Genomic DNA, 13,878 nt, shown 5'->3' with positions numbered 1-13,878 from the left:
TGCCTCGCTGGTTAACAGCCGTGTGTGTTCGCTTGGTTTTGTTTTTGTTTTTTTTAATTCCCTGTGTGAATCATGTGGGTTTCTGTGATTTCTCTTTTCTCATCACCATCCTGGTGTCCTCTGGCTCGCTTGGCTCTCGTGGTGTGTGGGGGGCATTCGGGTGCCCGATGAGGAGGTGGCCTCCCCCGCCGCCGATGACCAGCGTGATGGCTCCCCATTTAATAACATAGAATCATAGAATCATAGAATGTTTAGGGTTGGAAGGGACCACTAGTGGTCATCTAGTCCAACCCCCCTGCAGGAGCAGGGACACCGCTAACTAGATCAGGTTGCTCAGAGCCCCGTCCAACCTGGTCTTGAATGTTTCCAGGGATGGGGCCTCCACTACCTCTCTGGGCAACCTGTTCCAGTGTTTCACCACCCTCATTGTAAAAAAATTTCTTCCTTACCTGTAGCCTGAACCTACCCTGTTCTAGTTTAAAACCATTTCCCCTTGTCCTAACACTCTTCGTCCTGTGTCCATGAAGAACTTGTCGCAAATGGAAGAGGCTGGAGCTGACGGCCCGGGAGGCTGCTACCTGCCGCGGGTTGGGTAGGGGGCTCTCCCCCCAGGTTGCTGTTAGTGATGCAGGGCAGAAAAGAGCGGCCGCTGCTGGGCCGAGGGCTGCTGAATGCTCGCAGTGAAAACCGGGTCCTGGAGTCTTGGAGGAGCTGCCAGGCCCAGCTGGTCTCCTGGCCCGCTTCGCCAACGTTTTGGTCTGTGTGGTTCGTGTGGGGGCAATGCGTACTTGCACAGATATTTATGTTCCCTCTTTACCCCTGTTAGCCCAGGTGGCCTTCATAAATCACAAGAAGGGAGTAAGTTCAGATCCTTTTTTCCCAAAGTCCCTTTTGCTGTTGAGATACCAGGCTGAGGGGAATGGCCAGCAACCTACCTGTGATCGCTGCTCCTGGCTGCAAATTGCCATTTTCCCTCCTTCTGGTAGGAAGAGTGGGGAAGGGAGAAGCTCTTTGCCCATCCCCAGGGCACTCTCTTTCCATCACATTTCAGTTTACAGGTTGGACTTTCTCTTCCAGTATTGCATGGCAGGCTCAGTCTTAGGAACCAGACCACTACAGCTTGCTTCAAAGTTTGTTGATCCCCCTGTACTTACAAGACAAGCACCCACCCTGTCTTTACCTTCTGTTTGCCTTTGCTGCATTGATGTGTGCTTGGCAACAGTGACTTATCTCCTGTGACATGTCTGAAGAAAAGTGATTCTTCTGTTTCTTTGACTTTTTTAAACTTCAAGGTAAAAATCACCTTTGGCTTTTTTTTTCTTCTCCTTTGCATTTAGCTTTATTAGAAGCAGCTCCTGTTTCATTCTGTTCTTTCACGTAGTTCACGCTGATACTTTTTTTTTTCTGTTTCTCATGCACTGTTGCATTTATTAGCAGTATAGATACTACTCAGCAATGTTTGAGTTCCCAGTGCCTTACCTAGGAAGAAATTGAGACTCCTAAGCAGGTGCGAAGGGCTAATATCCTGGGCCATTTCAATTCCCATGGTCAGATGCAGTCTAGTATTTTGTGTTCTATTTTTGTGCCTGTCGGCTAACAAGTGGATTGCCTGTGTGCTCAAGGTCTTTCAAAGATTGCTTTTCCCTTTGCTTATGGAAGAATGCTTGCAACATTAGGAACTGGAGGTTATTGTTTGCATGCCAACAGCCTCTTTTCCAGGATTACCCGAACTGTGGATTGGAGTGACAAAAAATCTCCCTACAGAGGAAAAACAGCTCTCAGTTGCAGCAAGGAGTTGCTATTTTGGAGTTGTGCACATGAAATGCCAGTATGATGAAATGTGATGCTCCCTTGGATTATGGCTCTACAGTGGAATCCAGTTCCTAAACACTAGCCTATTCAAAAAATAAAAATGAATAGCCTTGTTTATTAAGCCGTTCAAGAACTAAAATGCTGCTTGCAAAGCATGGTGTATTTGATCAACTGAAAAGTCTACAAATTTTTGCTTAGCAACAGGGTTTGTTAACAGAAAGAAATGCGACCAGCAGAAGGGTAAGTAGTGCAACAGCCTGATTCTTTGTATTTTAATCTGGATTATTACAGAAGCAGCTGGTCGTTCTTTTGACATTTCTACTGATTCTGGATCACATACCTACCCTGGATCACCACAGCGAGAAAGTCAAAGTGAGAAGCTTTGAAAATATGTTCCCATATTTTGCCTAAGTATGCGTAGAATTGATGTTTAGATACTTTTGGTATTCTTTGATACAGGGACTGCCAGATTTGAAAAAACTCTCTACCGCCTCTTCTCCCCTTTGATCGAAACTTGGCTTTCAGTGGTGATTGAGTAACTCTAGTGGTAAAACTTACATTTTCTAAAAGTGTTAAGAATTTCTGTAGTGGTGACTTTTTTTTCTGCTATCTCCTACTTAGCAACTTGATGCTTACTTTTCCTGAATTTCAGGGAAATGAAAAGACTATGAAATACTGTGACTTGACTGTGCAGCAGTAAAAACAAATCTGTTTAGACTCAAAATTTACTGAAATATTTTGTCAAAAATTAACAAATTTTTTACATATGAGTCACTTGTGAACTGTTATTAGAGCTGCCATCATATTTTTGTATCATTAGTAATTTACTATCTTTTATAACTATTTTAGGTAATGGGAAGTTTGAAGCCATGGCTGGAAAACTGAAACTTTACTGCTTTGATGGAAGAGGCAAGATGGAGTCAATTTGCTGGTTGTTAGCTGCAGGTAGGGTCGAGGTTTGTTTTAGTGTTTTAAACTTAAAGCTGCACAGTGGTAAGCTTCTCTTTGAGGCAGATCGCAGGTTATTAACTGAAAAAGAAAAGGCATCCCAAGACGCAATAGTAAATGAGCATTGGCTGTTCAGTATAATTAAACACTCTTACTTCAGGCACACAAAAGTATGGCTTCAAGTGACATGTCTTCTGAGCAATGACACTGTAAACCAGTTTCTTGCTCAGTGCAAGAATGCGTAATGCTTAATTAAGCATTCAATTACTGACCCAGAGCTGTTGAGCTGAATGATAGATGTGCTCCTGGCACAACAAGTATTATCTGTGCCAAGTAAAACAGCAACATACTGACTTTCTCTAGTCTTTCTGGCTTCATCTGGATGCTCACACAAAGACTTTTCTTTTCTTTTTCACTCCACTGGTTGCATCCTCCACAATAAGCTATAGCATGAAATATATTTGGTCTTAGTCGCATCATTTAGATGAAGCTTAGCAGGGTGAAGTGAGCGAACTGACCCACATGTGTAAGGAAATTAGAGATCTCAGAGCAGGAAGAAAAATATTTGGGTAAACCAGAGAAGCAAGACACCACTTAATTTTTTTTTTTTTTTTATGGGATATGATTTACTTATTCATTTGCTATCTATCTTGGTGATAAACCGATAATTTAGTCTGAGGACAGAAATGACTAGCAGTTGTTCCGGGCGTCCTCTGTTATATAGTAGGCTGTTACGCTTCATACGGTTACCCCTGTACTGAGCTGAGGAATACAAGTGTTTCAAGAAGACCACCAGTCTTTATTTGAAGGCCTTACAGAAGACACAGCTGGCTGCTTCCCTGCATTGTTTGTTCCTATGTTTTAATTCCCTCTCTCTTTTATTTTCTTCTTTCTTTTTTTTTTTTTTAATTTAAAATGCCCAACCTGTTGACAGCTACCAATTACTACATTTTTCCTTGGGATATTCTTTTGCCAGCTTTTCATCAGCAGAAACCTGGGTTCTGAATTTCATGCTCTGTGATCACACTTACTGTGGTTGAACAATGGCACTATATTAGTATACCTACTCTTCTGGGGTTTCCCTAGTATAGCAAGTCTTAATTATTAACATAAACTGCGCAGATGTTCTGAGAGAGGTTGACTGAGGAAGGATCCTTGGGAGTCCTTAGCTAGGCACCTAGGAATTGGCAAGCTCAATCATTTTCTGGTCTACATTGACTATAGACATGTATGGCATATGCAAACACATGCCTGTAGACGTCTAACTTTGGTGTCTTAATCTTGAACTGAATTCCTCTGTACGTAGCACAGATTGGACCAGCCATCCTGAACCACACTGAATATAACTACATCATTCTGATCACAGGCAATTCTGTATCTTCTTGTTTCTCATCTAGTGAATAATTCATCTTTAGGTGTCCTAAACATGCTTCTGTACTAAACTTCCTGCTGGGTGGAATAGTTTTACATTATTTTGTAAAAGCTTTGTTTTAACTTTCTAAGAATTTGTTCCTGTCTAGCTCCCAAATCAAAATGTCCCAGCGCAGAGCATTTTTCCACGTTCCAGAATGCATTTTAAGGACAGCCTAGTCTGTATTGTTGACTGTCTCACATTAAATTGCCTGTTCAATACCAAACAAACCATCCTCACTCCAGTTCTTACCGCCTGTTTGTCTGCTAGGGTTGCCCTTAGCTGCATTTGTCAAATGTGACAGTCCAAGAGGTTTTGCCAGTGCTTCTACCCTTGGCATTTTCTCCCTTAGAGCCATATCTGGAATGAAGGAACCATGATGTCTATTCTCTACCTTTTATGATGCTTAAAAAGGTTATCTGTTCTGGAAGTGTGAAAAGACATTCATTTCCTCTTCTTCCTCATTCTCTTCTGTCAGTTTGAAGAAGAGTTTTTGGAAACCTGAGAGCAGTATGAGAAGCTCCTGCAAGGTGAGTCCACACAAAACCGCAAGAAAAGTGTGAGCAGACTTTACTATATCTCAGAGGAGAGGTGTGAAGAGAAGACTTTGAAGACTGTATGGGGCTTACTTGCCACACAGCAGAGAGAGGAGTAAAACTGAGAGCTGCAAGCAGCTGCAGAGGCTGATTTTTTTCCCCATATGTGGACAGATGCAATTGAAAACATAATGTCTTTCCAACCTGGAGCATTTCCCAGGCCTCTGGGTTATTCTGTTTTCCATTTGTCTACATGTCCTACCTGGTCCCACAAACTTATGCCGGGCTTCAGTAACTTGCAAAAACTTACCCAAAAACTTCATTGAATGTCCTGATTTAGCTTAAGATACTGCTTGTAAGGGAGAAATTTGGGAATCTGACACTCGCTTCAAATGTGTTTTAAGTAACGGAACAGAACTGGTTTTATGTATTTAGAATTAGACACTTTTTACACAGTTGATATGTTCAGTGTGATTGTCTCCACTGTATTTCTTTGTCAGCACAAAAGCTGCTGTACACATCCCTGACTGCAGTTTCAGTGAAATTTTTTTAAAGCAAGGATGTTAATCCACAATAATTGTGTCCTGCAGTTTAATAAGTTATAATATAGTGACAACCCACAGCAAACTCACCATTAAAGTAATGATCTTCTGAAGACAGCAGGAGGACCTGAAGGAGAGAGCCCTGTACTGTTACAGTCCTACTCTTCTTGAATTTATTATAGTAGCTTAGATAAACCTAGAATTAATTGCATACTTGCACATCCAGAGAATGTGTGCCTCAGTGACACACAGCTTGCAGCGAGCCCAATGGGCCACGGTTAAATATAACCCAACTGATTTGTTCTAATTTGATTGTTTTTACCTAAAAGTATTTGAAGCAGGGGTTTACTGAGCTTTAGTAAAAGATTAATACAGCTCAACACAGGCATTTGAGAGGTGACTGCATGTAAATGTTGAACTACTTTTGTAAACAGAAAATTTTTGGAAAGCAATGGTTAGTTTTTAACTTTTGGCTGCAAAATAAGATGTGCCATTCACGTTACCTGTGATTGCATGATGTTCCACAGCATTGTAAAAGTGCATGGTTCAGGTCTTTGGGAGTTGGGAAAAGAACAGCTAAAAGCTGTTGAAAAGTTTCTGGTTTCATGTGAAACTAAATCCAGGTCTTGTTGTTGTAGCTGTGTGAAGGAAAAAAAACAAACCAAACGTGATTGGACTACCTCAATATGTAGCCTCTAAATGTCCATTTCCTGTTGTTTCTCAAAAGAAGGAAAACTAAGGTCAACTAGTAAAGCATCTAACTTTAATAGGTACTTTACAATAAACTGCCATTAAACGGTGCAAATGGTTGGAAGAATTGGCTGAAACAGGTTCAGGGAAGTAATAAAAAGAATGAATATTCAGATAGGACCCCCAGTCACAGCTTATCAGCTTCTTTGTGTTGTTGATAAGCCCTCGGTTCCTGTAGCTTGCATGCCTTGCATACCTCTTCCTTCAAAAGGAATTCTCTTCCTTTTAGAGTTTTAGATTTAGCCTGGAGCCTATTTCTGCTGTTTTACCAGCAAATGTAAAAGAAGTACATTTGTTGATTTGTTCTTGGGCAGGGGGAAAGGGGTGTTTCAAGGAAGGCTTCCTGTGATTAGCTCCAGGTTTAAGTACTTTGGATAGCTGGTCTTGGTACTATGTGGAAGTTCAATTTTGGAAGACCAGATAGATGCAGGCAAGAAGCTGGCATACATTAAGGCTTTCAGGAATATCTGATAGCTTCTTATTACACATTACATGTTTAATCCTTACAGAGGCTTTTTTGAGAAGCTGCTGCCTGACAAACACTGCAGTCAGTCTCATTACACAGCAGGAACTCAAATCTCTTGTGACATAGGATGGCTAGAAGACTTTGTTAGACTATTTTACCAAATATTTTATCCATTTTCTTGAGGACTTAATTTAAATTTGAGTCTTGTTTACAGTACAAAACCTGCTGTCAGAGCTCTGGAAAAATGGATAAAAAGAATGATCTGAAGAACTGCTGTACTAATAATTTAGCTAAGATGTGGAACCTGGTAGACTTCAGGTTTCCAACTCCGTTATTAATCTATTTGGCACCACTTGGACTTTGGATGAAACCCTGAAGGCGGGATACATCCAGGCGACTAAGCCTGTTGGGGATGAATCTTCTTGTGGTGCGGTGTATTTCTTTGGTGATTCTGAAGTGATCTGTAACACCAAAGTTAAACTTTTTTAACCTCTGTACAATCCTGTTTAATCCTGATCAATGAGGCAAGTGAAGTGCCAACAACACTACAAATATGAGTGAGACTCAGACTGTGACATATTTTTTTTTTTTAACTGCAAAAATAATTTTCATGAGGGGGGTGGGAAATTAGACTTTTACTATCACAACACAAATCTAAGAAAACTCTGCTTATGGAGGTGCCTTCTTATTTAAGTTTTTTTGTTTGTTTTGGTTTTAAGGATTGATATGTATGTTGGAGGAACCAATGACCTTATGGGCTTCATTCTGATGTTCCTATTCTTATCGACTGAGGATAAAGAGAAAAAACGTGCTGTTGTAGTTCAAAAGGCGACATGCAGGTATTTCCCAGCATATGAAAAGGTAGGTAGGAGGATCATTTCCCTCCATTGTTCTGGAAGGATAACAATGGGAACACTGGGTATTTTACCAAAAGCAGAAGAAACAGAAAGGAGTCAGCACAGTACTTTAAACCAGGATGGTCATACTGGCTCCAGGCTGGAGAGTTGAGAGGGAGGTCAGAGCAGTATGAGACAAGTTGGGGTAGGTTAAATGCAGAAATTCCTAAATAAGATTTCATGGTCTGAGTCACATCAACATTCAGACTGAAGGGTCCAGGTATCCCCTTTGGCTCAAAACTGTTAACGATCCAAACATACCTATATACAGTTAAAATAGCAACTTTCTGGTTTTAGGAGAAATGAAACTAGCTAGCATAGCAAAGGCAATGCAGTTTTAGAATAGATAATTGTTAGCTTTGTTTAACATTTTGAATACATTTACATGTTTTTTTAACCACAGTAATTCACAGCTATTGCTGCTGTCTTCCAGTCTGAGTGGTCTGCTGCTCAAGCCATACTGGAGTCTTGGTGTTTCTCTAACCGATCCTTAGAGAGATAGCACCCGTGAGGTGCTCTCAATGGAAATGAAGACATACAGACAGGATGATCTGACAGAAATAGCAGCTCTTTTGTTTTAAATACTAAAGGGAAGACAGTTTCCCACTTAAATACCCACACTATCTCCTACAGATGGCTGCCATAGTTAATTCTGCCCTAGATTCCACTTGTGGAATCCTAGCCCCAATGCTTTAGACTGATCACCTCTCTTTTACAGCTTCAATGGGAAAATAGAGAGTGTAACCGCATACAGAGGGGAGGGAGGGAGTGAATACCAAGGAGGTGTCTAACCCGGTAGTCCAGTGCGAGGGATTACCTAGGGCTATAGGAAGGACAGGTAAAGAGAAACCCTGAGATTCTAAACTGCTTCTGTAAGGACTGCTCATAGATATCCCGTAAAATGATCAGTGACTGCAGGCACTGGGCCCACATCCCCCACACCGGTACTATCCCTAGTTACATGGGAGAGAAAGGTGAAAAGAAGAGGGTAAAGTACGTATTGTCTAAGATGTGCCTGTGCATTTTGAAACATCAACCCCAGCTGGCTAGCCACATCTGGGCGTTTTCATTTGTGACACTTCTTGGTTTTGAAAGACCACGGGCAGGACTTTCTTGCTGGCAACAATTTTAGCTGCCCAGATGTTCATCTTCTTGAAGCCATTTTAATGGTAGAAGAAGTCGGAGGTGTTCTCAGCTTTCCTCAGTTACAGGTACCTTACACTAACAATACACTCATGGATGGAAATGTGATAAATGATATTTCAAGGTCTGTTATGTGTAGATGATTCCATAAAACAAGAGCATCTGCCACTCCTCTTTCACTGTAGTCTTGCTCTGCTTGCTTTAGGAAGAACTTCGCAATATATTTCATCTAGAAAATCTATTATTTTCTGGAGTAATTCCTGTACGGATCTGAAGAAATCCACCCTCCCTTTTTTTTCTCTCTCCTCACCAGTTCTGTGATACCTCCAAGCAGAAGATATTTGCTGGATCACAAGAAGTGATTTGAGTAAAGTACACATCTGAAACCATAGATAACTGTTTCCGCTTCGTGCCATATCAATACAAAACAGAGGGCTGTTTTATTACTGTTTAAAATAACAAGGTTGCGGTGGGGTGGGAGTAAAATTCATCCATGTCTAAAACTATATTTCTTGTCTTGCCTCCACATACAACTTGTTAAAGGACGTCACACAAGTCAGTTAAATTGTTTTTTCCTGTGTGTCTTTCTGTTCTTTAAATACCACATACTTGCTGTTTACCTTTTAGGCATTTAAAGAAAGGACAAGCAGCATCCCCACAATCAAGACATTTCTAGAGCCTGGAAGCCAGAGAAAACATGTTCCTGATGATAAATACATGGTCACTGTGAGGAGAGTTCTCTGCATGTATTATGATATAAAGCGAATTAGCATGCCTGGCTAAAACAACAGCTGTCCTCAGTTTAAGAAAGCCATCACATTGCACATGTACAACTGTACTGCAGAGGAAAGGTGAAGGGGTGGTCAAAAGGAGTTTCCCTGGGCAGTATCTTGTGTTCTCTCATACAAAATACAGTAGGCAAGTATCTTTTATAACACTTTACTACTAACCTTTCTTTTCCCTTCATTCTTCTTGAGAATTTTCTGGTAATTTTAAGCAAGTGAAATGGCAGCAAGCATGCTGTCTTCCTGGTGACTGGTGACTTTTTGGAAAAGCAAAAAAGAAAGAAATGCAAGTTGCTGACTGACAGCTTCAGCTCGTTCTGCTACTGAGGACTTCCTTCGGAGATCTGGATCAGATTTTTGTATGATGATTGCTTCCAGTTCGGGCCCTTACTGTTTTTAATACCACTGTCAAATGAAACACGTGACTTTTAAAGAATGTAGGAGAGAGGCGTTTCTCTTGCCAGTTCTGTTGGACACCAGTGACTTGTCTGGGATGTCAGCATTTTGCCTTTATAACTAAGCTGCACTTTAATTACTGAATTAGGAAAGAAATTGACTAACAAATGGCATTTTTGTGTAACTGCTGTATTTAGAGAATCTGTTCTAATCAAATAAACTTTTTATTTTTATGTGGTCATGTTGTGTCATGAATGAAATTTGGGGCTTGCAAACTTAATTTTTACTTTTCTTGGAGGATAAATTCTTTAGACTTGATATGAAGGGGATCCTTGTTAACCCATATGCCTCATGCAAAGTCATTTGCATTTATAAACCAGAGAAGGGAGATGTGAAGGAGAGGTAGTAAACCATAACACAAACCTGATATAGTTGCTATCTAAAGTCTAATACCTGCCAAACTCAAAATGTTATTTCTTTTCCTCTCTCTCTCCCTCTCTCTTTTTTAATCTATGGTTTCAGCAGATGATTTGACAAAGGAATTTCAAATGTTTTTAATCACTTTGATAAATGGCACTTATGCTTTGAAAAGCTGCTCTGTAGGGTGCTATCGTGGGGCTTTATGTCTGTTATTTATATTTCTATATTAATGATACAGTTTGCAAGAAAAGACTTGTGCTCAGTCCCTAATGGCATTGTTTAATTCCCATGTTAGCTATGGGTTGAGAAATAAGATGCTGCTTGACCTTGGAATCCAGTGAGTACACGCGTCTGATATTTGATGAATGAGTTGCCCACTTCAGAGCTCATCAATTTCCCCAGCTTTGGCACGACTGAAGTTCTCAGCACTACAGCTACTTTTCCCTCATTGCCAGCAATACAAGGTTTATATTGACCTACACTGGCTTATCTGCCACCTGCCTTCCTAATGTCAATTGCAATTACAGTGTAGTTCTTGGTTTAATCTCAGATTGGTTTAATAAGAATGTTTGGAAACCCTGTAGTTGTTGATCTTAGTTGCTTTGTTAAGTGAACTTTTTCTCCAGAATATGAGGCAAGTTGTGGTGTAGAGCTGTGCAAACAAACGTTCCACAAGCAAAGATGCAGGAGGTGACTGTCTGCCAGCACTTGTTGGTGATAAGCCTAATAGCCGATGGTCATGCCTTTTTGTAAACAGAGTGGCACAGTAGCAATGAACGTGAACAGAAGAGCAGTTGATACCAAAACCTTGTGATCAACACTGTATGCCTTTGGGGACAGGGTTACTTCAGCCTAGCTCAAGAATGGTTGTGTGGACTGAATGCCCCTTAGACTGCATTAGGTGCACTCTTGGAGCACACCTTCCAGTTCAATTTCATCCAGAAAGAATCCAGTTTGTACGCTCCAAGATCACACTGTGATTGGAGCCAAAGCACAGTTAAAAAAAATTAATTTTAAAAACATGCTCCTGTTCCAGACTGCTAGTGTAGACATACCCTGTAATGCTCTGGGTCTGGCCCAACTGATGGGTCAATTCCTGATATTTGAGTAAATCGTTGATGAGAACTTGTATTCCGTTCGGTTATTCTTTATTTATCTTCTTGATTTGGTTTGAGATGAAGACACCTAAATGTGTTTATATATGAGCAAGTGTGTACGTCTCCATATAACATCTACAGCCATTTTTGCTTATGCTCTCATTGCAGGGCTACATGGTGTGACAGTGTTGTGGGGTAACCCTCTCTAAGGATGTAGCGTTTCTTATTTGGATATTCCCACACAGGTCTGTCAGTTTAGTTTCCAGCCTGTACACAGAGACTATTATCGCAATCTTCCAGCTTCTGGGTAAACTAGGGAGGAAATAAGCTTAGATCAAAGTCTTTTGTAAAGGATCTTCATACTGAGTATCCTTGAGTCCTGGTACAGATCTCCAGCAGTAATTATTTAGGTTTTTAGCTGACTTTGCTAATGCTTTCAGACACATCAGAGCACTTCAGTTCTGTTGCCAGCGTTCAAGACAGTAGTAAGCAAAGAAGATATACAGATGTTTGTTGCCGTTTTTCTTATGTCTCTTGACATTGCTGGCCAAATAATTCCTGGCTCAAAATTTGTTAAGAACGCATGATAACCCCAGGTATAGTTTCACTTTTAATTGTCCCAAAGCACTTAGGTGTCAGACAGGCAGTTTTGATGTATTTTCCAAGAAGGACTTGGGTTTTTCTTCAACCCTTGATCTGGTAAGACCTATTTATGTACAAATCATCCTACAGCATCGTTCTGACAGCCAGGCAAAAGTTATGCTTAGCTGGAGTAAGGGCTGTGGTCCTACACAACCTGTTTTGGTTTTAAACACTCACTCTCAATGGAATTGCAAGCTCATTCCCATTGAAAGCATTGGGAAAATTCTCTTTGATTTAATAGTGAGTCCAGGACACAGGCTTTAGTACTAGTTACAGTTTCTGGTGACCGTATGGGATCTGTATAGATTAGTCTGCATTGTGTTTGCTTATGTTTTGGTAGGTTGCAGTAGATTCTAATGGAACTTCAGTATTTGGGTGAGCACCTCTGAAGGTGCAAAAGAAGTGCCAGTTCGTAGGGATTTTGCAGATGTCCTGCATGCTTCTTGGGGCACTTGCTCGTGCTTGAGTATAGCAACACTAACCAAAAAAAAAAGCAAGACGCCAAATTCGGGCAAAACTAGTCAGACCAACTGACAGGATGGTTCCTAATACTGCTTACAGCAGGCACTGGACAGGTTTTTCTATGCTTAGTAGAAAGATACAAAATCCTCTGCATGGGCTATAGTTTATTTCTGATGTCTTTACTGTGTTCCTTATTCTTAGTGAACAGTTCAGGCTGTGGTTTTACAACCAACAAAAGACAGGCCTCCCTCGTCTACATCATCTCCTTCCCTGCTTTTCTTGTCTTACTCTTTACAACATAAACTGAACCAGTTGAAAACTCCAGACTTTTTATTTTAAGGGTTATTTTTTTACTGGCTCAGACAATTAATCACACAGTCAGCTAGGTTGCTGATGCCAGCACAAGTTAGGCAGTAAGAAGAAGTGGCTGTGAGCCATGGAGGAGGTATGATCATTTTCTTAATCGCACTCTTTTCAGCTTAAGCATTTATAAAACTACTGCCAAAACGTACCAGATACATGAGCACAGCAATGAACATACTCTTACAAAATAACTTTTTGTAAGTGAGTTTCACTTAGTGACTCACTTTCCTGATCTCTGAGAGGATCGTCACTATGCTTCCTATACAATCCAGTTATTGCTATCACTGTACTTAGGCGCAGAAATGCATAATTTTAAAAAGATGTATTTTTAAGTATTTTTTGGTTTTAATTCTGTAACAATCACCTTTCAGCACCAAAACGTCTTTGTTCCTTTGTTTAACAGCAATGCCGTATCTCTGTCCCAGTGCTTAGGGGCATAGGAAAGGTGGCTTCAGCCTGAGGATTGTCTCTCCTGACTCACTTACCCTTTCCAGCTTGAAGGAGAATTTCTGGAAAGCAGAGACCAGTCTAGGAAGTTAGTGCAAGGTAAGATGTTTGACAGTCTTGAATGAGCTCTACCAGATTTTATTACCTTGGGTACTACCATGCAAACGAGTCTCCAGTCTTCCCAGCCTGAGGGAATATTAGCCCAAAATGATCAAAGGAGTGTGCATTTCGTGCTTAGGCTCAGGCTGCTAGCTGCCACCTTATTTTCCTTCTGTCAGTAGTTGAGGTGGGGTGACCTTGGCTGGCTGCCAGATGCCCGCCCAACTGCTCCCTCAGCTGCCCTTCCTCAACAGGACAGGAAGAGAAAGCAAGGTGAAAAAGCTTGTGGGTTGAGATAAAACCAGGGAGATTGCTTACAAACTACCATCATAGGCAAAATAGACTTGATTTGGGGAAAATTAATTTTAATTCTTTGCCAATTCATAGAGTTGGATGGTGAGAAACAAAGACAAAATCTTAAACACCTTCCTCCCACTCCTCTTCTTCTCAGGCTCAGTTTCCCTCCTTCATTCCCGACTCGTCTACCTCCTCCCCTCTTTCTCCCCTTGATGTTCACAGGGCTGTTTCTCACAGTTTTCCCCTCACACTCTGCCATGTTTTTTGCCCCTTTCTTCAATACATTTTCCCCGAGGCGCCACCACCGTGGCTGCAGGCTCAGCCGTGCCCTGGGGGGGGGGGGGTGGGGGCCGGGTGGGACCCGGT

General features: G+C 41.1%; 1 protein-coding gene across 1 annotated transcript; it reads left to right on the top strand.

Annotated features, from left to right (window-relative positions):
- Positions 1-2,681: 2,681 nt before the first annotated feature.
- LOC104126238 (glutathione S-transferase 3-like) lies at positions 2,682-9,287 on the top strand. The gene is given in 6 exon segments (XM_009638787.1): positions 2,682-2,768; positions 4,650-4,787; positions 5,368-5,393; positions 7,185-7,325; positions 8,446-8,572; positions 9,132-9,287. Coding segments are annotated over 6 exon segments (675 nt in total).
- Positions 9,288-13,878: the final 4,591 nt, after the last annotated feature.

The sequence above is a fragment of the Egretta garzetta genome, unplaced genomic scaffold (genome assembly GCF_000687185.1).
Source record: "Egretta garzetta isolate BGI_Z169 unplaced genomic scaffold, ASM68718v1 scaffold415, whole genome shotgun sequence".
Lineage (NCBI taxonomy): Eukaryota > Metazoa > Chordata > Aves > Pelecaniformes > Ardeidae > Egretta > Egretta garzetta.
This window is presented reverse-complemented; position numbering and strand designations above follow the sequence as displayed.